The sequence below is a fragment of the Heptranchias perlo genome, unplaced genomic scaffold, assembly GCF_035084215.1.
Source record: "Heptranchias perlo isolate sHepPer1 unplaced genomic scaffold, sHepPer1.hap1 HAP1_SCAFFOLD_74, whole genome shotgun sequence".
Classification (NCBI taxonomy): Eukaryota; Metazoa; Chordata; class Chondrichthyes; order Hexanchiformes; family Hexanchidae; genus Heptranchias; species Heptranchias perlo.
Window position 1 is genome coordinate 2,810,737 of NW_027139772.1, and position 24,945 is coordinate 2,835,681.

At 52.7% G+C, this 24,945-nt stretch overlaps 1 protein-coding gene across 1 annotated transcript; it reads left to right on the top strand.

Annotated features, from left to right (window-relative positions):
• The first annotated feature begins 7,910 nt into the window (after window positions 1–7,910).
• On the top strand, window positions 7,911–24,614 carry LOC137319132 (zinc finger protein 623-like). The gene is made up of 2 exons (XM_067981479.1): window positions 7,911–8,000; window positions 23,170–24,614. Exon 2 carries the CDS (start codon window positions 23,644–23,646, stop codon window positions 24,460–24,462), a length of 819 nt encoding a protein of 272 aa, XP_067837580.1. The 5' UTR covers window positions 7,911–8,000; window positions 23,170–23,643; the 3' UTR covers window positions 24,463–24,614.
• Window positions 24,615–24,945: the final 331 nt, after the last annotated feature.

The following is a 24,945-nucleotide window of genomic DNA, read 5'->3' on the forward strand; positions in this document are numbered from 1 at the left end:
TTAGTGAGGGGGGGGTCTGATTAGTGAGGGGGGGGGGTCTGATTAGTGAGGGGGGGTCTGATTAGTGAGGGGGGGGTCTGATTAGTGAGGGGGGGTCTGATTAGTGAGGGGGGGGTCTGATTAGTGAGGGGGGGTCTGATTATTGAGGGGGGGTTTGATTAGTGAGGGGGGGTCTGATTAGTGAGGGGGGGTCTGATTAGTGAGGGGGGGTCTGATTATTGAGGGGGGGTTTGATTAGTGAGGGGGGGGTCTGATTAGTGAGGGGGGGTTTGATTAGTGAGTGCGGGGTCTGATTAGTGAGGGGGGGTCTGATTAGTGAGGGGGGGGTTGGGTTCTTCTGTTATTCGCTTTGAACATCAATAAATTGCATTTATATAGTGCCTTTAATGTAGTTAGAATTAGAATTGCTCTTTAAGGCGCCTCACAGGCCCGATTATGAAACAGAAATTTGACACCGAACCACATAAGGAGAGATTAGGACAGGGCACCGAAATCTGGGTCAAAGAGGGAGGTTTTAAAGGAGCATCTTAAAGGAGGAGAGAGAGGGGGAGAGGTTCAGGGAGGGAATTCCAGAGCTTGGGGCTCAGACAGCTGAAGGCACGGCCCCCAATGGTGGGGAGAGCAGAGATCTGGGAGGGTCGGAGGGCTGGAGGAGGTGACAGAGATAGGGGAGGGTCGGAGGGCTGGAGGAGGTTACAGAGAGAGGGGAGGGTCGGAGGGCTGGAGGAGGTTCCAGATATTGGGGAGGGTCGGAGGGCTGGAGGAGGTTACAGAGATAGGGGAGGGTCGGAGGGCTGGAGGAGGTGACAGAGATAGGGGAGGGTCGGAGGGCTGGAGGAGGTGACAGAGATAGGGGAGGGTCGGAGGGCTGGAGGAGGTTACAGAGATAGGGGAGGGTCGGAGGGCTGGAGGAGGTTACAGAGATAGGGGAGGGGCGGAGGGCTGGAGGAGGTTACAGAGATAGGGGAGGGTCGGAGGGCTGGAGGAGGTGACAGAGATAGGGGAGGGTCGGAGGGCTGGAGGAGGTTACAGAGATAGGGGAGGGTCGGAGGGCTGGAGGAGGATACAGAGATAGGGGAGGGTCGGAGGGTCATGGAGGAGGTTACAGAGATAGGGGAGGGTCGGAGGGCTGGAGGAGGTTACAGAGATAGGGGAGGGACGGAGGGCTGGAGGAGGTTACAGAGATAGGGGAGGGTCGGAGGGCTGAAGGAGGTTACAGAGATAGGGGAGGGGCGGAGGGCTGGAGGAGGTTACAGAGATAGGGGAGGGTCGGTGGGCTGGAGGAGGTTACAGAGATAGGGGAGGGTCGGAGGGTCATGGAGGAGGTTACAGAGATAGGGGAGGGTCGGAGGGCTGGAGGAGGTTACAGAGATAGGGGAGGGTCGGAGGGCTGGAGGAGGTGACAGAGATAGGGGAGGGTCGGAGGGCTGGAGGAGGTTACAGAGATAGGGGAGGGTCGGAGGGGGTTACAGAGATAGGGGAGGGTCGGAGGGCTGGAGGAGGTTACAGAGATAGGGGAGGGTCGGAGGGCTGGAGGAGGTGACAGAGATAGGGGAGGGTCGGAGGGCTGGAGGAGGTTACAGAGAGAGGGGAGGGTCGGAGGGCTGGAGGAGGTTACAGAGATAGGGGAGGGTCGGAGGGGGTTACAGAGATAGGGGAGGGTCGGAGGGTCATGGAGGAGGTTACAGAGATAGGGGAGGGTCGGAGGGCTGGAGGAGGTTACAGAGATAGGGGAGGGTCGGAGGGTCATGGAGGAGGTTACAGAGATAGGGGAGGGGCGGAGGGCTGGAGGAGGTTACAGAGATCGGGGAGGGTCGGAGGGCTGGAGGAGGTTACAGAGATAGGGGAGGGTCGGAGGGCTGAAGGAGGTTACAGAGATAGGGGAGAGTCGGAGGGTCATGGAGGAGGTTACAGAGATAGGGGAGGGTCGGAGGGCTGGAGGAGGTTACAGAGATAGGGGAGGGTCGGAGGGCTGGAGGAGGATACAGAGATAGGGGAGGGTCGGAGGGCTGGAGGAGGTTACAGAGATAGGGGAGGGTCGGAGGGCTGGAGGAGGTTACAGAGATAGGGGAGGGTCGGAGGGCTGGAGGAGGTTACAGAGATAGGGGAGGGACGGAGGGCTGGAGGAGGTGACAGAGATCGGGGAGGGACGGAGGGTCATGGAGGAGGTTACAGAGATAGGGGAGGGTCGGAGGGCTGGAGGAGGTTACAGAGATAGGGGAGGGGCGGAGGGCTGGAGGAGGTTACAGAGATAGGGGAGGGTCGGAGGGCTGGAGGAGGATACAGAGATAGGGGAGGGTCGGAGGGCTGGAGGAGGTTACAGAGATAGGGGAGGGTCGGAGGGTCATGGAGGAGGTTACAGAGATAGGGGAGGGTCGGAGGGTCATGGAGGAGGTTACAGAGATAGGGGAGGGTCGGAGGGCTGGAGGAGGTTACAGAGATAGGGGAGGGTCGGAGGGCTGGAGGAGGTTACAGAGATAGGGGAGGGTCGGAGGGCTGGAGGAGGTTACAGAGATAGGGAGGGTCGGAGGGTCATGGAGGAGGTTACAGAGATAGGGGAGGGTCGGAGGGTCATGGAGGAGGTTACAGAGATAGGGGAGGGTCGGAGGGTCATGGAGGAGGTTACAGAGATAGGGGAGGGTCGGAGGGCTGGAGGAGGTTACAGAGATAGGGGAGGGTCGGAGGGTCATGGAGGAGGTTACAGAGATAGGGGAGGGTCGGAGGGCTGGAGGAGGTGACAGAGATAGGGGAGGGTCGGAGGGTCATGGAGGAGGTTACAGAGATAGGGGAGGGTCGGAGGGCTGGAGGAGGTTACAGAGATAGGGGAGGGTCGGAGGGCTGGAGGAGGTTACAGAGATAGGGGAGGGTCGGAGGGCTGGAGGAGGTTACAGAGAGAGGGGAGGGTCGGAGGGCTGGAGGAGGTTACAGAGATAGGGAGGGTCGGAGGGCTGGAGGAGGTTACAGAGATAGGGGAGGGTCGGAGGGCTGGAGGAGGTTACAGAGATAGGGGAGGGTCGGAGGGCTGGAGGAGGTTACAGAGATAGGGAGGGTCGGAGGGTCATGGAGGAGGTTACAGAGATAGGGGAGGGTCGGAGGGCTGGAGGAGGTTACAGAGATAGGGGAGGGTCGGAGGGTCATGGAGGAGGTTACAGAGATAGGGGAGGGTCGGAGGGTCATGGAGGAGGTTACAGAGATAGGGGAGGGTCGGAGGGCTGGAGGAGGTTACAGAGATAGGGGAGGGTCGGAGGGCTGGAGGAGGTTACAGAGATAGGGGAGGGTCGGAGGGCTGGAGGAGGTTACAGAGATAGGGGAGGGTCGGAGGGCTGGAGGAGGTTACAGAGATAGGGGAGGGTCGGAGGGCTGAAGGAGGTTACAGAGATAGGGGAGGGTCAGAGGGCTGGAGGAGGTTACAGAGATAGGGGAGGGTCGGAGGGCTGGAGGAGGTTACAGAGTTAGGGGAGGGTCGGAGGGCTGGAGGAGGTTACAGAGATAGGGGAGGGTCGGAGGGCTGGAGGAGGTTACAGAGATAGGGGAGGGTCGGAGGGTCATGGAGGAGGTTACAGAGATAGGGGAGGGTCGGAGGGCTGGAGGAGGTTACAGAGATAGGGGAGGGTCGGAGGGCTGGAGGAGGTTACAGAGATAGGGGAGGGTCGGAGGGCTGGAGGAGGTTACAGAGATAGGGACTGAGCCACATTCATTCTGCAGTTGGAGCTTGTCTTTGATGTCTTTAACTCCTGCTGGATTTAGTGTGTGTCCCACAGCATCTCTCTCACGTTCGACATGTGAACAGAGCATCAGGCCTGAAAGCCTGGTATTAAATTTAAATCCACTCAGCAAATGGATTGAACCAAAGATGAACACATCACGGCCCAATCCTCCAGCTCTATATTGACAGGAGACAATCTGTTCTGTACCTCGAGGACGAGACCGTGTAAACACCGAATATCAGTAATCACACGGAGACTTGCTATTTGATAGACAGGCTCTTCAAAGCTGTTAACATGTCAGTTATTGAAGGAATTACTCTTAAAGTAATCTCACCAATTTATAACCTCTGACTCTGCTCCTTGCTATAGTTAATACTCTATCTGTTAGTGCTGATTTCCAGTGAGTCACTGATTTTCCTGTATAAGCTTTGCTACTTGTTTTATGAAGTAACTCTGTCCATTGCTGATTTACTGATCAATTAGTAGATAACTCTGATTATATTTCTAGATGTCTATTAAACCTCCGTGTGACCAACTTTAACTAATGCTTGTGATCTGTAACCAATAAACAGTGTTTAGTGCATAACTTGTGGTGTGGGTGCTACTTTGGTGATTTGTTAAGAGTTAATTCACTTACTCAGCAGCTCGACGGGAACCTAACTGAGATTTCATGAACTGAATTCATCTTGATCTGACCTGGGTTCGATATCAGACAGTTCGGGGAGTCAGGAATCATTCACCCCCAGACCTACACTGACAGGTAAAACTCCAGACCGTTCCTCAGTGAGAATTCCTCTGGTTCCTCGGCATAACGAAACTCAGCTTCCTTACAGTCCACTCCTGGAGGCCCCACTCCCCGAGCCTACAACCTTCAGCAGGGTGGAGTTCTGCAGTGGGAGTGATCCCAGAGTAACTGTCAGGATCGACCCCCCCCCTGGGGATGGTCCAGGTCGTGTATTTTTAGTTATCCTGGTGTCTAACCCGCTCACATCAATAAAACAGGGAATTCTGGAAACACACTGCAAGTCCTTCTTTATCTGGAGATCAAATGACTGGTGGATAATTGTACCAGCCGTTAACAGGCTCCTGTGAACTCCTTCCTCTGCTATTTTAATGCAGGTTTTAACAAACAGGTTCAATCTTTGTAGAATAATTCCCAGTCAGTTTTAGACTGGAAACTTAAACCTGCCGTTTCCCTTTCAGTCAGGAACAGATCCCAGTTTTACACCAATCTCTGATTTACAGCATGTTTCCAGCATTCCCCGTTGTTCTTCCTGACTCTAAACACAGTTGTAAAGGAGCCTTCTGTTCCGTGCCTGGAGCTCTGAACCATGGAGGAGAGCGGCTGGGACACATTACTTACACGCCTCAAGATTAACCCACACAGTGACTCTGCGGTCAGTGAAGAGAGAGGAGAAAGCCCCAAAGTGCCGTTTGCCCCTCTCAGTGTGGCCCTGAAGGACTGTGTCCGGGCTGAAGTTCTGTTCCCATCGGACGATCCTCCCCCCAGATTGTCCTTTCTGAGCTCCAGTCAGGTGATGCTAAACACTCAGATGGGAAAGGCCAAAATCTACAACAAGGTGTTTAAAACAAAGCTGGTTTATTTAACATGTATCCAGAATATTAAACTCCATCCCATTTATAGGGGTTATTAACATCAGAAACAAACCCCGACTGTCAGAATGAACATGGTTCAGTCCTGGATGTGATTAACAGCAGAATCCAACCCCTGCAGTCACTTGTGAACTCGCTGGTGTGTCAGCAGGGTGGATGACTGAGTGAATCTCTTCCCACACACGGAGCAGGTGAACGGTCTCTCCCCGGTGTGACTGCGTCGATGAGTTTCCAGCTCAGACGGGGAACTGAATCCCTTCCCACAGTCCCCACATTTCCACTGTTAATTCCCCACACCTCTGTGTTTGTGTCTCACGGGCGAGACGATTGGCTGAAGGTGCATTCACACACACAGAACACGTGTACAGTTTCTCACCGCTGTGATTGGTGATTTCTCCTTCTATGCTCAAAGGCCGACGATATTCAGGTCCTGATGAATTGAGTGACTCGGTCAGATCGTGATGTGATGTTTGGTTTGTCTGCAAATCCTCCCCTTCTAAGTCCCTGTAAAAGGAGTTTATAAAAGTCCTCACTGCAAATACAGGATAGAAATTCAGAACAGGCAATTCTGGTTTCTTGTCTCTAGTATCAAATTCTTGTCTCAAATTTTATTTGGTTGCGCTCCTGTGAAGTGCCTTGGGATGTTTTACTGTGCACTTTATCAATACAAGTGTTAGTGTTTCTGTCGAATACTCTGTCTGCTCCTAAGCTGTAAATTCCCCATTCCACACACTCCCCCTCCCTCCATCCTTACTGACTAAAATCAACGTTCATTCCACCGTCTGTGGTTTTGTTTCTCTCCTGAAGGTGCTGAATCTGACTGGATGCAGCTCCACAGACAATAATTACCCTCGAAAAGGTCCAGCAGGAGTGCAGTGCAGATTCCCCAGAACGTTGCCAGGGCTCCAAGGGTTAGATTATGAGGAGAGATTTCATAAACTCGGCTTGTATTCCCTGGAATATAGAAGGTTAAGGGGTGATTTGATTGATTTTAGGATTTTGAAAGGAATTGATAGGGTAGAGAGAGAGAAAGTTTTCCCGCTGGTGGGGAGTCGAGGACATGGGGACATAACCTTAAAATCAGAGCCAGGCCATTCAGGGGAGAAGTTAGGGAAACATTTCTTCACACAATGGGTGGTCGAAGTGTGGAACTCCCTCCCACAAAAAGCAGTAGCTGCTCAATTAATAATTTAAAATCTGAGATCATTAGATTTTTGCCAGTTAAGGGCATGAGGGGATGTGGATCTGCCTTGGGTCCACAGATCAGCCATGATCGCCTTGAATGGTGGGACAGGTTCGATGGGCTGAATGGCCCACTCCTGTTCCTAGGTTCCATTCTTAATGCATGAGCCCACACAGTGAGTGTCAGCAGGATTTTCCACTGTGGTGGGCATCACAGCCGAGTCCAGTCCTGCCCTCAATACACTTCCCAGTCGGTGTCACTGGCTCGCCATCAAGAGCAGGGGCACGGACTGATCTTTACCCTTATTTAGCCCAACTACAGCACCTGAATTGCTGCCTTGTCTGAGATCAACTGTCGGCTCAGATCGAGGAGTGAACTCAGGACCTTCGGAGTCAGTAATACAGAATATTTTAAATTGCAGGGTGGGGGGCAGGTAGAACAGAATATTTTGAAAGAAATGTCCCTTTAATCAAAACCTTTGTCACTCACTGTGAAATTCTAATTGAGCAAACGAGTCAGATAGCTCTTCAAAAAATAGTGAGACATTTTAGAAAGGCTGCAATCACGAAAATGGAGAGTTTTACCATCACGGCAATAATTACAGAAAGGATCGACTGTTAACAGGGGCTCTGTTAGTGATGTCCCCCGACACACTGAGATAAGCAGGACTGTCCCTTTAACTATAAATGCACAGAGTAAGGGGAGTCACTGTCCCTTTAAATATAAACACACAGAGCGAGGGGAGTCACTGCCCCTTTAAATATAAAGCATGGAGTGAGAGGTGTCACTGTCCCTTTAAATATAAACACACGGAGCGAGGGGAGTCACTGTCCCTTTACAGAAAAACACACAAAGTATAGGGAATCAGTGTCTCTTTACGGACAAACACACAGAGTGTGGGGAATCACTGTCTCTTTAAACATAAACACACAAGATATAGGGAGTCACTGTCCCTTTAAATATAAACACACAGAGCGAGGGGAGTCACCATCTCTTTAAATATAAACACACAAAGTATAGGCAGTCACTGTCCATTTAAAAATAAACACAGAGTGAGGGGAGTCACTGGCCCTTTAAATGTAAACAAACAGATTATGAGCAGTCAATATCCTTTTAAATACAAACACACAGAGTGAGGGGAGTAACTGGCCCTTTAAATGCAAACACACAGAGTGAGGGGAGTCACTGTCCCTTTAAATATAAACGCACAGAGTGAGGGGAGTCACTGGCCCTTTAAATGTAAACAAACAGAGAAAAAAAAGCTCCTGTCCCTTTAAATAATCACCCCCATTCCCACAAGCAGTGGGAGGAGCCTGAATCGAGGGGCGTGGACTCGGGCGATGACGCTTGTTGAGCGGAGGAACTGCGCAGAAGGCGGTGCGCGGTAGACGCTGCCCTCGCCCTCGCTCCCGGAGCCCAGCGCGCAGGCGCGGCGGAGACTCGGCGGACGGAGGTGTGAGGTGTGAGGGTCCCGGCCGGAGATCCGGAAACCGGAGGTAGGTCCCGCGCTCGGCCTCTCAAACAGAGTGAGCGGCGGCAGAAACCGCTCAGGATCAGATTGTCCCGCGTGTCTTGAGCCGGGCGGCAGCTGCGAGGCTTCTCCCCGGGGACAGGCCCGGGTTACCGGGGGAACCGGCCGCCATCTTGGTACAGGAGGAGGGAGCGTCACGGCGCATGCGCGACCATCTTGGTACAGGAAGACTGCGCTCAGGACTTCCTCATCCCCATCCTCACCCTCACCCTCCGAACACTGACCCTGGGACACTACACTCAGCACCTCCTCATCCCCATCCTCACCCTCACCCTGGGACACGACACTCAGCACCTCCTCATCCCCATCCTCACCCTCACCCTGGGACACGACACTCAGCACCTCCTCATCCCCATCCTCACCCTCACCCTGGGACACGACACTCAGCACCTCCTCATCCCCATCCTCACCCTCATCCCCATCCTCACCCTCACCCTCCGAACACTGACCCTGGGACACTACACTCAGCACCTCCTCATCCCCATCCTCACCCTCATCCCCATCCTCACCCTCACCCTCCGAACACTGACCCTGGGACACTACACTCAGCACCTCCTCATCCCCATCCTCACCCTCACCCTGGGACACGACACTCAGCACCTCCTCATCCCCATCCTCACCCTCACCCTGGGACACGACACTCAGCACCTCCTCATCCCCATCCTCACCCTCACCCTCCGAACACTGACCCTGGGACACTACACTCAGCACCTCCTCATCCCCATCCTCACCCTCACCCTCACCCTCCGAACACTGACCCTGGGACACTACACTCAGCACCTCCTCATCCCCATCCTCACCCTCACCCTCCGAACACTGACCCTGGGACACTACACTCAGCACCTCTCCCCATCCTCACCCTCACCCTGGGACACGACACTCAGCACCTCCTCATCCCCATCCTCACCCTCACCCTCCGAACACTGACCCCTGGGACACTACACTCAGCACCTCCTCATCCCCATCCTCACCCTCATCCCCATCCTCACCCTCACCCTCCGAACACTGACCCTGGGACACTACACTCAGCACCTCCTCATCCCCATCCTCACCCTCACCCTGGGACACGACACTCAGCACCTCCTCATCCCCATCCTCACCCTCACCCTGGGACACGACACTCAGCACCTCCTCATCCCCATCCTCACCCTCACCCTCCGAACACTGACCCTGGGACACTACACTCAGCACCTCCTCATCCCCATCCTCACCCTCACCCTCCGAACACTGACCCTGGGACACTACACTCAGCACCTCTCCCCATCCTCACCCTCACCCTGGGACACGACACTCAGCACCTCCTCATCCCCATCCTCACCCTCACCCTCCGAACACTGACCCCTGGGACACTACACTCAGCACCTCCTCATCCCCATCCTCACCCTCATCCCCATCCTCACCCTCACCCTCCGAACACTGACCCTGGGACACTACACTCAGCACCTCTCCCCATCACAACATCACCCTCCTAACACTGACCCCTGGGACACGACACTCAGCACCTCTCCCCATCACAACATCACCCTCCTAACACTGACCCCTGGGACACTACACTCAGCACCTCTCCCCATCACAACATCACCCTCCGAACACTGACCCTGGGACACTACACTCAGCACCTCTCCCCATCACAACATCACCCTCCTAACACTGACCCTGGGACACTACACTCAGCACCTCTCCCCATCACAACATCACCCTCCTAACACTGACCCCTGGGACACGACACTCAGCACCTCTCCCCATCACAACATCACCCTCCGAACACTGACCCTGGGACACTACACTCAGCACCTCTCCCCATCACAACATCACCCTCCGAACACTGACCCTGGGACACGACACTCAGCACCTCTCCCCATCACAACATCACCCTCCTAACACTGACCCCTGGGACACTACACTCAGCACCTCTCCCCATCACAACATCACCCTCCGAACACTGACCCTGGGACACTACACTCAGCACCTCTCCCCATCACAACATCACCCTCCGAACACTGACCCTGGGACACTACACTCAGCACCTCTCCCCATCACAACATCACCCTCCGAACACTGACCCTGGGACACGACACTCAGCACCTCTCCCCATCACAACATCACCCTCCTAACACTGACCCCTGGGACACTACACTCAGCACCTCTCCCCATCACAACATCACCCTCCGAACACTGACCCCTGGGACACTACACTCAGCACCACTCCCCATCCTCAACCTCACCCTCCGAACACTGACCCTGGGACACTACACTCAGCACCTCTCCCCATCCTCAACATCACCCTCCGAACACTGACCCCTGGGACACTACACTCAGCACCTCTCCCCATCACAACATCACCCTCCGAACACTGACCCTGGGACACTACACTCAGCACCTCTCCCCATCACAACATCACCCTCCTAACACTGACCCTGGGACACTACACTCAGCACCTCTCCCCATCACAACATCACCCTCCGAACACTGACCCCTGGGACACTACACTCAGCACCTCTCCCCATCACAACATCACCCTCCGAACACTGACCCCTGGGACACTACACTCAGCACCTCTTCCCATCACAACATCACCCTCCGAACACTGACCCCTGGGACACTACACTCAGCACCTCTCCCCATCACAACATCACCCTCCGAACACTGACCCCTGGGACACTACACTCAGCACCTCTCCCCATCACAACATCACCCTCCGAACACTGACCCTGGGACACTACACTCAGCACCTCTCCCCATCACAACCTCACCCTCCGAACACTGACCCTGGGACACTACACTCAGCACCTCTCCCCATCCTCAACATCACCCTCCGAACACTGACCCCTGGGACACGACACTCAGCACCTCTCCCCATCACAACCTCACCCTCCGAACACTGACCCCTGGGACACTACACTCAGCACCTCTCCCCATCACAACATCACCCTCCTAACACTGACCCCTGGGACACGACACTCAGCACCTCTCCCCATCACAACATCACCCTCCGAACACTGACCCCTGGGACACGACACTCAGCACCTCTCCCCATCACAACATCACCCTCCGAACACTGACCCCTGGGACACTACACTCAGCACCTCTCCCCATCACAACATCACCCTCCTAACACTGACCCCTGGGACACTACACTCAGCACCTCTCCCCATCCTCAACATCACCCTCCGAACACTGACCCCTGGGACACTACACTCAGCACCTCTCCCCATCACAACATCACCCTCCGAACACTGACCCCTGGGACACTACACTCAGCACCTCTCCCCATCACAACATCACCCTCCTAACACTGACCCCTGGGACACTACACTCAGCACCTCTCCCCATCCTCAACATCACCCTCCGAACACTGACCCTGGGACACTACACTCAGCACCTCTCCCCATCCTCAACATCACCCTCCGAACACTGACCCCTGGGACACTACACTCAGCACCTCTCCCCATCACAACATCACCCTCCGAACACTGACCCCTGGGACACTACACTCAGCACCTCTCCCCATCCTCAACATCACCCTCCGAACACTGACCCTGGGACACTACACTCAGCACCTCTCCCCATCACAACATCACCCTCCGAACACTGACCCCTGGGACAATACACTCAGCACCTCTCCCCATCACAACATCACCCTCCGAACACTGACCCTGGGACACTACACTCAGCACCTCTCCCCATCCTCAACATCACCCTCCGAACACTGACCCTGGGACACTACACTCAGCACCTCTCCCCATCCTCAACATCACCCTCCGAACACTGACCCTGGGACACTACACTCAGCACCTCTCCCCATCCTCAACATCACCCTCCTAACACTGACCCCTGGGACACGACACTCAGCACCTCTCCCCATCCTCAACATCACCCTCCGAACACTGACCCCTGGGACACTACACTCAGCACCTCTCCCCATCACAACATCACCCTCCGAACACTGACGCCTGGGACACTGCACTCAGCACCTCTCCCCATCCTCAACATCACCCTCCGAACACTGACCCTGGGACACTACACTCAGCACCTCTCCCCATCCTCAACATCACCCTCCGAACACTGACCCTGGGACACTACACTCAGCACCTCTCCCCATCACAACATCACCCTCCGAACACTGACCCCTGGGACACTACACTCAGCACCTCTCCCCATCCTCAACATCACCCTCCGAACACTGACCCCTGGGACACTACACTCAGCACCTCTCCTCATCACAACATCACCCTCCGATCACTGACCCCTGGGACACTGCACTCAGCACCTCTCCCCATCACAACATCACCCTCCGAACACTGACCCCTGGGACACTGCACTCAGCACCTCTCCCCATCACAACCTCACCCTCCGAACACTGACCCCTGGGACACTGCACTCAGCACGTCTCCCCATCCTCAACATCACCCTCCGAACACTGACCCCTGGGACACTACACTCAGCACCTCTCCCCATCACAACATCACCCTCCGAACACTGACCCCTGGGACACTACACTCAGCACCTCTCCCCATCACAACATCACCCTCCGAACACTGACCCTGGGACACGACACTCAGCACCTCTCCCCATCCTCAACATCACCCTCCGAACACTGACCCTGGGACACTACACTCAGCACCTCTCCCCATCACAACATCACCCTCCGAACACTGACCCTGGGACACTACACTCAGCACCTCCTCATCACAACATCACCCTCCTAACACTGACCCTGGGACACTACACTCAGCACCTCTCCCCATGACAACATCACCCGCCGAACACTGACCCTGGGACACTACACTCAGCACCTCTCCTCATCCTCAACATCACCCTCCGAACACTGACCCTGGGACACTACACTCAGCACCTCTCCCCATCCTCAACATCACCCTCCGAACACTGACCCCAGGGACACTACACTCAGCACCTCTCCTCATCACAACATCACCCTCCGAACACTGACCCTGGGACACTACACTCAGCACCTCTCCCCATCACAACATCACCCTCCGAACACTGACCCCCGGGACACTACACTCAGCACCTCTCCCCATCACAACATCACCCTCCGAACACTGACCCCTGGGACACTACACTCAGCACCTCTCCCCATCACAACATCACCATCCGAACACTGACCCCTGGGACACTACACTCAGCACCTCTCCCCATCACAACATCACCCTCCTAACACTGACCCCTGGGACACTACACTCAGCACCTCTCCCCATCACAACATCACCCTCCGAACACTGACCCCTGGGACACGACACTCAGCACCTCTCCCCATCACAACATCACCCTCCTAACACTGACCCCTGGGACACTACACTCAGCACCTCTCCCCATCACAACATCACCCTCCGAACACTGACCCCTGGGACACTACACTCAGCACCTCTCCCCATCACAACATCACCCTCCGAACACTGACCCCTCGGACACTACACTCAGCACCTCTCCCCATCCTCACCCTCACCCTCCGAACACTGACCCCTGGGACACTACACTCAGCACCTCTCCCCATCCTCACCCTCACCCTCCGAACACTGACCCCTGGGACACTGCACTCAGCACCTCTCCCCATCACAACATCACCCTCCTAACACTGACCCCTGGGACACTACACTCAGCACCTCTCCCCATCCTCAACCTCACCCTCCTAACACTGACCCCTGGGACACTGCACTCAGCACCTCTCCCCATCACAACCTCACCCTCCGAACACTGACCCCTGGGACACTACACTCAGCACCTCTCCCCATCCTCAACATCACCCTCCGAACACTGACCCCTGGGACACTACACTCAGCACCTCTCCTCATCCTCAACATCACCCTCCGAACACTGACCCCTGGGACACTACACTCAGCACCTCTCCCCATCCTCAACCTCACCCTCCGAACACTGACCCCTGGGACACGACACTCAGCACCTCTCCCCATCCTCAACCTCACCCTCCGAACACTGACCCCTGGGACACTACACTCAGCACCTCTCCCCATCACAACATCACCCTCCTAACACTGACCCCTGGGACACTACACTCAGCACCTCTCCCCATCACAACATCACCCTCCTAACACTGACCCCTGGGACACGACACTCAGCACCTCTCCCCATCACAACATCACCCTCCGAACACTGACCCCTGGGACACTACACTCAGCACCTCTCCCCATCACAACATCACCCTCCGAACACTGACCCCTCGGACACTACACTCAGCACCTCTCCCCATCACAACATCACCCTCCGAGCACTGACCCCTGGGACACTACACTCAGCACCTCTCCCCATCACAACATCACCCTCCGAACACTGACCCTGGGACACTACACTCAGCACCTCTCCCCATCACAACATCACCCTCCGAACACTGACCCCTGGGACACTACACTCAGCACCTCTCCCCATCACAACATCACCCTCCTAACACTGACCCCTGGGACACTACACTCAGCACCTCTCCCCATCCTCAACATCACCCTCCTAACACTGACCCCTGGGACACTACACTCAGCACCTCTCCTCATCACAACATCACCCTCCTAACACTGACCCCTGGGACACTACACTCAGCACCTCTCCCCATCCTCAACATCACCCTCCTAACACTGACCCCTGGGACACTACACTCAGCACCTCTCCCCATCACAACATCACCCTCCGAACACTGACCCCTGGGACACTACACTCAGCACCTCTCCCCATCACAACATCACCCTCCGAACACTGACCCCTGGGACACTACACTCAGCACCTCTCCCCATCACAACATCACCCTCCGAACACTGACCCTGGGACACTACACTCAGCACCTCTCCCCATCACAACATCACCCTCCGAACACTGACCCCTAGGACACTACACTCAGCACCTCTCCTCATCACAACATCACCCTCCTAACACTGACCCCTGGGACACTACACTCAGCACCTCTCCCCATCCTCAACATCACCCTCCTAACACTGACCCCTGGGACACTACACTCAGCACCTCTCCCCATCACAACATCACCCTCCTAACACTGACCCTGGGACACTACACTCAGCACCTCTCCCCATCACAACATCACCCTCCGAACACTGACCCTGGGACACTACACTCAGCACCTCTCCCCATCCTCAACATCACCCTCCGAACACTGACCCCTGGGACACGACACTCAGCACCTCTCCCCATCCTCAACATCACCCTCCTAACACTGACCCCTGGGACACTGCACTCAGCACCTCTCCCCATCACAACATCACCCTCCTAACACTGACCCTGGGACACTACACTCAGCACCTCTCCCCATCACAACATCACCCTCCGAACACTGACCCTGGGACACTACACTCAGCACCTCTCCCCATCACAACATCACCCTCCGAACACTGACCCTGGGACACTACACTCAGCACCTCTCCCCATCACAACATCACCCTCCGAACACTGACCCCTGGGACACTACACTCAGCACCTCTCCCCATCACAACATCACCCTCCGAACACTGACCCCTGGGACACTACACTCAGCACCTCTCCCCATCACAACATCACCCTCCGAACACTGACCCTGGGACACTACACTCAGCACCTCTCCTCATCACAACATCACCCTCCGAACACTGACCCCTGGGACACTACACTCAGCACCTCTCCCCATCCTCAACATCACCCTCCGAACACTGACCCCTGGGACACAACACTCAGCACCTCTCCTCATCACAACATCACCCTCCGAACACTGACCCCTGGGACACAACACTCAGCACCTCTCCTCATCACAACATCACCCTCCTAACACTGACCCTGGGACACTACACTCAGCACCTCTCCCCATCACAACATCACCCTCCGAACACTGACCCCTGGGACACTACACTCAGCACCTCTCCCCATCCTCAACATCACCCTCCGAACACTGACCCCTGGGACACTACACTCAGCACCTCTCCCCATCACAACATCACCCTCCTAACACTGACCCCTGGGACACTGCACTCAGCACCTCTCCCCATCCTCAACATCACCCTCCGAACACTGACCCCTGGGACACTACACTCAGCACCTCTCCCCATCCTCAACATCACCCTCCGAACACTGACCCCTGGGACACTACACTCAGCACCTCTCCCCATCCTCAACATCACCCTCCGAACACTGACCCTGGGACACTACACTCAGCACCTCTCCCCATCACAACATCACCCTCCTTACACTGACCCCTGGGACACTACACTCAGCACCTCTCCCCATCACAACATCACCCTCCGAACACTGACCCCTGGGACACTACACTCAGCACCTCTCCCCATCACAACATCACCCTCCGAACGCTGACCCTGGGACACTACACTCAGCACCTCTCCCCATCACAACATCACCCTCCGAACACTGACCCCTGGGACACTACACTCAGCACCTCTCCCCATCCTCAACATCACCCTCCTAACACTGACCCTGGGACACTACACTCAGCACCTCTCCCCATCACAACATCACCCTCCTAACACTGACCCCTGGGACACTACACTCAGCACCTCTCCCCATCACAACATCACCCTCCTAACACTGACCCCGGGACACTACACTCAGCACCTCTCCCCATCACAACATCACCCTCCTAACACTGACCCTGGGACACTGCACTCAGCACCTCTCCCCATCCTCAACATCACCCTCCTAACACTGACCCCTGGGACACTACACTCAGCACCTCTCCTCATCCTCAACATCACCCTCCGAACACTGACCCCTGGGACACTACACTCAGCACCTCTCCCCATCACAACATCACCCTCCGAACACTGACCCCTGGTACACTACACTCAGCACCTCTCCCCATCACAACATCACCCTCCGAACACTGACCCTGGGACACTACACTCAGCACCTCTCCTCATCACAACATCACCCTCCGAACACTGACCCTGGGACACTACACTCAGCACCTCTCCCCATCACAACATCACCCTCCTAACACTGACCCCTGGTTCACTGCACTCATCGGAAATCGTGTTTCACAAATCTATTAGTTGCACCCTCAAAAAATTCGATCAGGGTCGATAAAGGGGAGCCAGTGGGTGTCGTATATTTGGATTTTCAAAAGGCATTCAATAAGGTGCCACACGAATGGTTGTTACACAAGATAAGGACTCGTGGGGTTGAGGATAATGTATTATAGAATCATAGAAGTTTACAACATTGAAACAGGCCCTTCGGCCCAACATGTCCATGTCGCCCAGTTTATACCACTAAGCTAGTCCCAATTGCCTGCACTTGGCCCATATCCCTCTATACCCATCTTACCCATGTAACTGTCCAAATGCTTTTTAAAAGTCAAAATTGTACCCGCCTCTGCTACTGCCTCTGGCAGCTCGTTCCAGACACTCACCACTCTTTGAGTTAAAAAATTTCCCCTCTGGACCCTTTTGTATCTCTCCCCTCTCACCTTAAATCTATGCCCCCTCGTTATAGACACCCCTACCTTTGGGAAAAGATTTTGACTATCTACCTTATCTATGCCCCTCATTATTTTATAGACTTCTATAAGATCCCCCCTTAACCTCCTACTCTCCAGGGAAAAAAGTCTCAGCCTATCCAACCTCTCCCTATAAGTCAAACCATCAAGTCCCGGTAGCATCCTAGTAAATCTTTTCTGCACTCTTTCTAGTTTAATAATATCCTTTCTATAATAGGGTGACCAGAACTGTACACAGTATTCCAAGTGTGGCCTAACTAATGTCTTGTACAACTTCAACAAGACATCCCAACTCCTGTATTGAATGTTCTGACCAATGAAACCAAGCATGCTGAATGCCTTCTTCACCACCCCATCCACCTGTGACTCCACTTTCAAGAGCTATGAACCTGTACTCCTAGATCTCTTTGTTCTATAACTCTCCCCAACGCCCTACCATTAACGGAGTTTGCCCTGGCCCGATTCGATCTACCAGAATGCATCACCTCACATTTATCTAAATTAAACTCCATCTGCCATTCATCGGCCCACTGGCCCAATTTATCAAGATCCCGTTGCAATCCTAGATAACCTTCTTCACTGTCCACAACGCCACCAATCTTGGTATCATCTGCAAACTTACTAACCATGCCTCCTAAATTCTCATCCAAATCATTAATATAAATAACAAATAACAGCGGACCCAGCACCGATCCCTGAGGCACACCGCTGGTCACAGGCCTCCAGTTTGAAAAACAACCCTCTACAACCACCTTCTGTCTTCTGCCGTCAATCCAATTTTATATCCAATTGGCGACCTCACCTTGGATCCCGTGAGATCTAACCTTATGTAACAACCTACCATGCGGTACCTTGTCAAAGGCTTTGCTAAAGTCCATGTAGACCACGTCTACTGCACAGCCCTCATCTATCTTCTTGGTTACCCCTTCAAAAAACTCAATCAAATTTGTGAGACATGATTTTCCTCTCACAAAACCATGCTGACTGTTCCTAATCAGTCCCTGCCTCTCCAAATGCCCGTAGATCCTGTCTCTCAGAATACCCTCTAACAACTTACCCACTACAGATGTCAGGCTCACCGGTCTGTAGTTCCCAGGCTTTTCCCTGCCGCCCTTCTTAAACAAAGGCACAACATTTACTACCCTCCAATCTTCAGGCACCTCACCTGTAGCTGTCGATGATTCAAATATCTCTGCTAGGGGACCGCAATTTCCTCCCTCACCTCCCATAACGTCCTGGGATACATTTCATCAGGTCCCGGAGATTTATCTACCTTGATGCGCGTTAAGACTTCCAGCACCTCCCTCTCTGTAATATGTACACTCCTCAAGACATCACTATTTATTTCCCCAAGTTCCCTAACATCCATGCCTTTCTCAACCGTAAATACCGATGCGAAATAGTCATTTAGGATCTCACCCATCTCTTGTGGTTCCGCACATAGATGACCTTGTTGATCCTTAAGTGGCCCAACTCTCTCCCTCGTTACTCTTTTGCCCTTTATGTATTTGTAGAAGCTCTTTGGATTCTCCTTTGCCTTACCTGCCAAAGCAATCTCATATCCCCTTTTTGCCCTCCTGATTTCTCTCTTAACTCTACTCTGGCAATCTCTATACTCTTCAAGGGATCCACTTGATCCCAAGTGCCTATCATATGCCTCCTTCTTCTTTCTGACTCGGGCCTCAATCTCCCGAGTCATCCAAGGTTCCCTACTTCTACCAGCCCTGCCCTTCACTTTATAAGGAATGTGCTTACCCTGAACCCTGGTTAACACACTTTTGAAGGCCTCCCACTTACCAGACGTCCCTTTGCCTGCCTACAGACTCTCCCAATCAACTTCTGAAAGTTCCTGTCTAATACCATCAACATTGGCCTTTCCCCAATTTAGAATTTTAACTTCTGGGCCTGACCTATCATTCTCCATAGCTATCCTAAAACTAATGGAATTATGATCACTGGTCCCAAAGTGATCCCTCACTAACACTTCTGTCACCTGCCCTTGCTTATTTCCCAAGAGGAGGTCGAGTTTTGCCCCCTCTCTAGTCGGGCCATCCACATACTGAATGAGAAATTCCTCCTGAATACACTCAACAAATTTCTCTCCATCCAAGCCCCTAATGCTATGGCTGTCCCAGTCAATGTTGGGAAAGTTAAAGTCCCCTACTATTACCACCCTATTTTTCTTGCAGCTGTCTGTAATCTCCTTATATATTTGCTCCTCAATTTCCCGTTGACTATTTGGGGGTCTGTAGTACAATCCTATCAAAGTGATCTCTCCCTTCTTATTTTTCAGTTCTACCCATATAGACTCAGTGGGCGAACCCTCGGATATATCCCCTCTCACTACTGCCGTGATGTTCTCCCTAATCAAGAACGCAACTCCCCCTCCTCTCTTACCTCCTGCTCTATCTTTCCTATAGCATCTGTACCCTGGAACATTGAGCTGCCAGTCCTGCCCCTCCCTTAGCCATGTTTCAGTAATAGCTATAACATCCCAGTCCCATGTACCCGTCCATGCCACATATTAGTGTGGATAGAGGATTGGTTAACAGACAGAAAACAGAGAGTAGGGATAAACGGGTCATTCTCAGGTTGGCCGGCTGTGACTAGTGAGGTGCCGCAAGGATCAGTGCTTGGGCCTCAGCTGTTAACAATATATCTGAGGGGACCCAGTGTAATGTATCCATGTTTGCTGACGATACAAAGCTCGGTGGGAAAGTTAGCTGTGAGGAGGACACAAAGAGTCTGCAAAGGGATATAGACAGGTTAAGTGAGTGGGCAAGAAGGTGGCAGATGGGGTATAATGTGAGGTTATTCACTTTGGTGGGAAAAATAGAAAAACAGAATATATTTTAAAAGGTGAAAGACTGAGAAATGTTGGTGTTCAGAGGGATTTGGGTGGCCTTCTCCACGAATCACAGAAAGTTAACATGCAGGTGCAGCAAGCATTCAGGAGGGCAAACGGTATGTTAGCCTTTATTGCAAGGGGGTTGGAGTACAAGAGTAAGGAAGTCTTATTACAGTTGTACAGGGTTTTGGTGAGACCTCACCTGGAGTACTGTGTACAGTTTTGGTCTCCTTATCTAAGGAAGGATATACTTGCCTTAGAGGCGGTGCATCGAAGGTTCACTAGATTGATTCCTTGGATGAGAGGGTTGTCCTATGAGGAGAGATTGAGTAGAATGGGCCGATACTCTCTGGAGTTTAGAAGAATGAGAGGTGATCTCATTGAAACATTCTGAGGGGGGCTTGACAGGGGAGATGCTGAGAGGCTGTTGCCCCTGGCTGGAGAGTCTAGATCTAGAGGGCATAGTCTCAGGATAAGGGGTCGGCCGTTTCGGACTGAGATGAGGAGGAATTTCTTCATTCAGAAGGTTGTGAATCTTTGGAATTCTCTACCCCCGAGCGCTGTGGATGCTGAGTCATTGAGTATATTCAATTGTAAACAATTTTACAACACCAAGTTATAGTCCAGCAATTTTATTTTAAATTCACAAGCTTTCGGAGATTTTCTCCTTCCTCAGGCAAATGTTTCAAGATCTCCTTGAAGCCTACGCATTTATACATATTGAACAATAATACATGGTGTTTACAGACTGCCCCTGCAACTGCCCGTTGCCAAGGCAATCACCGTGTTCAGACAGAGAGGTGTTACCTGCAGAACCTCCGAATACACATTCAACAAAAAAACAAACAGGGAAAAAAAACAGAGAAAAAAAAACACAGAGAGAGGCAGAAACATCCGGAAGGCAGAGAGAGCCAGCAAATGACCCATTATATTAAAAACAGATAACATTTGTTCGCTGGTGGGGTAACGTGTAGCGTGACATGAACCCAAGATCCCGGTTGAGGCCGTCCTCATGGGTGCGGAACTTGGCTATCAATTTCTGCTCGACGATTTTGCGTTGTCGTGTGTCTCGAAGGCCGCCTTGGAGTACGCTTACCCGAAGGTCGGTGGATGAATGTCCATGACTGCTGAAGTGTTCCCCGACTGGGAGGGAACCCTCCTGTTTGGCGATTGTTGCGCGGTGTCCGTTCATCCGTTGTCGCAGCGTCTGCATGGTCTCGCCAATGTACCATGCTCTGGGGCATCCTTTCCTTTCCAAGGCGGCCTTCGAGACACACGACAACGCAAAATCGTCGAGCAGAAATTGATAGCCAAGTTCCGCACCCATGAGGACGGCCTCAACCGGGATCTTGGGTTCATGTCACGCTACACGTTACCCCACCAGCGAACAAATGTTATCTGTTTTTAATATAATGGGTCATTTGCTGGCTCTCTCTGCCTTCCGGATGTTTCTGCCTCTGTGTTTTTTTTTCTCTGTTTTTTTTCCCTGTTTGTTTTTTTGTTGAATGTGTATTCGGAGGTTCTGCAGGTAACACCTCTCTGTCTGAACACGGTGATTGCCTTGGCAACGGGCAGTTGCAGGGGCAGTCTGTAAACACCATGTATTATTGTTCAATATGTATAAATGCGTAGGCTTCAAGGAGATCTTGAAACATTTGCCTGAGGAAGGAGAAAATCTCCGAAAGCTTGTGAATTTAAAATAAAATTGCTGGACTATAACTTGGTGTTGTAAAATTGTTTACAATTGTCAACCCCAGTCCATCACCGGCATCTCCACATCATGAGTATATTCAAGGCTGAGATTGATAGATTTTTGGACTCTAGGGGAATCAAGGGATATGGGGATTGGGCGGGAAAGTGGAGTTGAGGTCGAAGTTCAGCCATGATCTTATTGAATGGCGGAGCAGGTTCGTGGGGCTGTATGGCCGACTCCTGCTCCTAATGTATGTGGAACTGAACCCAGTCAGAGTCAGCACCTTCAGGGGAGGAGAGAGAGGGGAACCAGTGAGTGTAGAACTGAACCCAGTCAGAGTCAGTACCTTCAGGGGAGGAGAGAGAGGGGAACCAGTGAGTGTAGAACTGAACCCAGTCAGAGTCAGTACCTTCAGGGGAGGAGAGAGAGGGGAACCAGTGAGTGTAGAACTGAACCCAGTCAGAGTCAGCACCTTCAGGGGAGGAGAGAGAGGGGAACCAGTGAGTGTAGAACTGAACCCAGTCAGAGTCAGCACCTTCAGGGGGAGGAGAGAGAAGGGAACCAGTGAGTGTAGAACTGAACCCAGTCAGAGTCAGCACCTTCAGGGGAGGAGAGAGAGAGAGAGAGGGGAACCAGTGAGTGTAGAACTGAACCCAGTCAGAGTCAGCACCTTCAGGGGAGGAGAGAGAGGGGAACCAGTGAGTGTAGAACTGAACCCAGTCAGAGTCAGCACCTTCAGGGGAGGAGAGAGAGGGGAACCAGTGAGTGTAGAACTGAACCCAGTCAGAGTCAGCACCTTCAGGGGAGGGAGGAAAAATAATGGGTATGGTGGAGAATTGTTTGAGATGCTGTGTTAAGGTTTCGGGGATAATCTCCGAAAGCTTGTGATTTAAAAATAAATTTGTTGAACTATAACCTGGTGTTGTAAGATTCCTTACATTTGTCCACCCCAGTCCATCACCGGCATCTCCACATTAAGGTTTCAGTGGACAGAGAGAGGGAGAGTGTGTGGGACGGGGATTTACAGTCTGGGGGAACAAGAGAGGAAAGAATTTTCCATAGAAACTAGAATTGTCTGTTCTGAATTTCTATCCTGTATTTACAGTGAGGACTTTTGTAAACTCCTTTTACAGGGAATTGGAAGGGGAGGATTTACAGACAGGAAACTCAAACCAAACATCACGTCAAGATTTGACGGAGTCACTCGATTCATCAGGTCCTGAATATCATCGGTCTTTGAGCATAGAAGGAGAAACATTTCTCCTTCTGTGTCTGTGAGAAAAGATTTCAAACATCAGTGTGAGTGGAAAATCACCGAGACTCTCAGCCCCGAGTGAGAGTGTTCCAGTGCACTGAGTGTGGAAAGAGCTTTAACCAGTTACACAGGCTGAAAAAAACATCGCACCATTCACAGCGGGGAGAAACCGTCCACGTGTTCTGTGTGTGGACGAGGCTTCAACTGATCGTCCAACCTGGAGAGACACAAGGACACCCGGACCACGGAGAAACCGTGTAAATGTGGGGACTGCGGGAAGGGATTCAGCTCCCCGTCTGAGCTGGAAACTCATCGACGCAGTCACACCGGGGAGAGGCCGTTCACCTGCTCCATGTGTGGGAAGGGATTCACAACTTCTTCCCACCTGCTGAGACACCAGCGATTTCACACCGGGGAGAGACCGTTCACCTGCTCTGTCTGTGGGAAGGGATTCACTCAGTCATCCCACCTCCTGATACACCAGCGATTTCACACTGGGGAGAGGCCGTTCACCTGCTCCGTGTGTGGGAAGGGATTCACTCAGTCATCAAGCCTCATTGAACACCAACTTGTTCACACTGATAAGAGACCTTTTAAATGTTCTGACTGTGAGAAGAGCTTTAAAAGCACAAAGGATCTGCTGAGACACCAACACACTCACCCTGGGGAGAGGCCGTTCACCTGCTCCGTGTGTGGGAAGGGATTCACTCAATCATCCAGCCTGCTGACACATCAGCGAGTTCACACTTTGGAGAGGCCGTTCACCTGCTCCGTGTGTGGGAAGGGATTCACTTGTTCATCCAGCCTGTTGACACACCAGCGAGTTCACACTGACGAGAGACCTTTTAAATGTTCTGACTGTGAGAAGAGCTTTAAAAGCACAAACGAACTGCTGAAACACCAACGTGTTCACACCGGGGAGAGACCGTTCACCTGCTCCGTGTGTGGGAAGAGATTCACTCGGTCATCCAACCTACTGATTCACCAGCGAGTTCACACCGGGGAGAGGCCGTTCACCTGCTCCGTGTGTGGGAAGGGATTCACTCATTCATCCAACCTGCTGAGACACCAGCGAGTCCACACTGGGGAGAGGCCGTTCATCTGCTCTGTGTGTGAGAAGGGTTTCACTCTGTCACAACACCTGCTAAAACACCAGCGAGTTCACCTGTGACTGCAGGGGTTGGATTCTGCTGTTAATCACATCCAGGACTGAACCATGTTCATTCTGACAGTTGGGGTTTGTTTCTGATGTTAATAACCCCTATAACTGGGCTGGAGTTTAATATTCTGGATAAGTGTGAATTAAATCAGCTTTATTTGAAACACAGTGTGTCTGGTCCTTGATATCTCGATGATTAGAAAAGCTGATTGAGGAATTATCATAAAGTGAGTGGAATCCATCTTAGAACTGAGTTCCTCCAACTCTTCAACAGATGGATCTACAAGATGTCCAAGTCTGAGAGGACAAAAAATTCTATTATATCACAGGGTCCACTTCAATCAGCCTGAGCAGATTTCCACCACCCGTGTGTGATAAAGAGCTTCCTGATTTCACTCCGAGACGCCCTAGCTCTAATTTTAAGGTCATGCCCTCTTGTTCTGGATTCCCCCACCACAGAAAATAGTTTCTATTTCGACCCTATCGAATCCCTTT

Bases quoted from the DNA above. Each gene is read 5' to 3' on its own strand.
- LOC137319132 (XM_067981479.1), top strand. From the start codon at position 23,644: ATGTGTGGGAAGGGATTCACAACTTCTTCCCACCTGCTGAGACACCAG.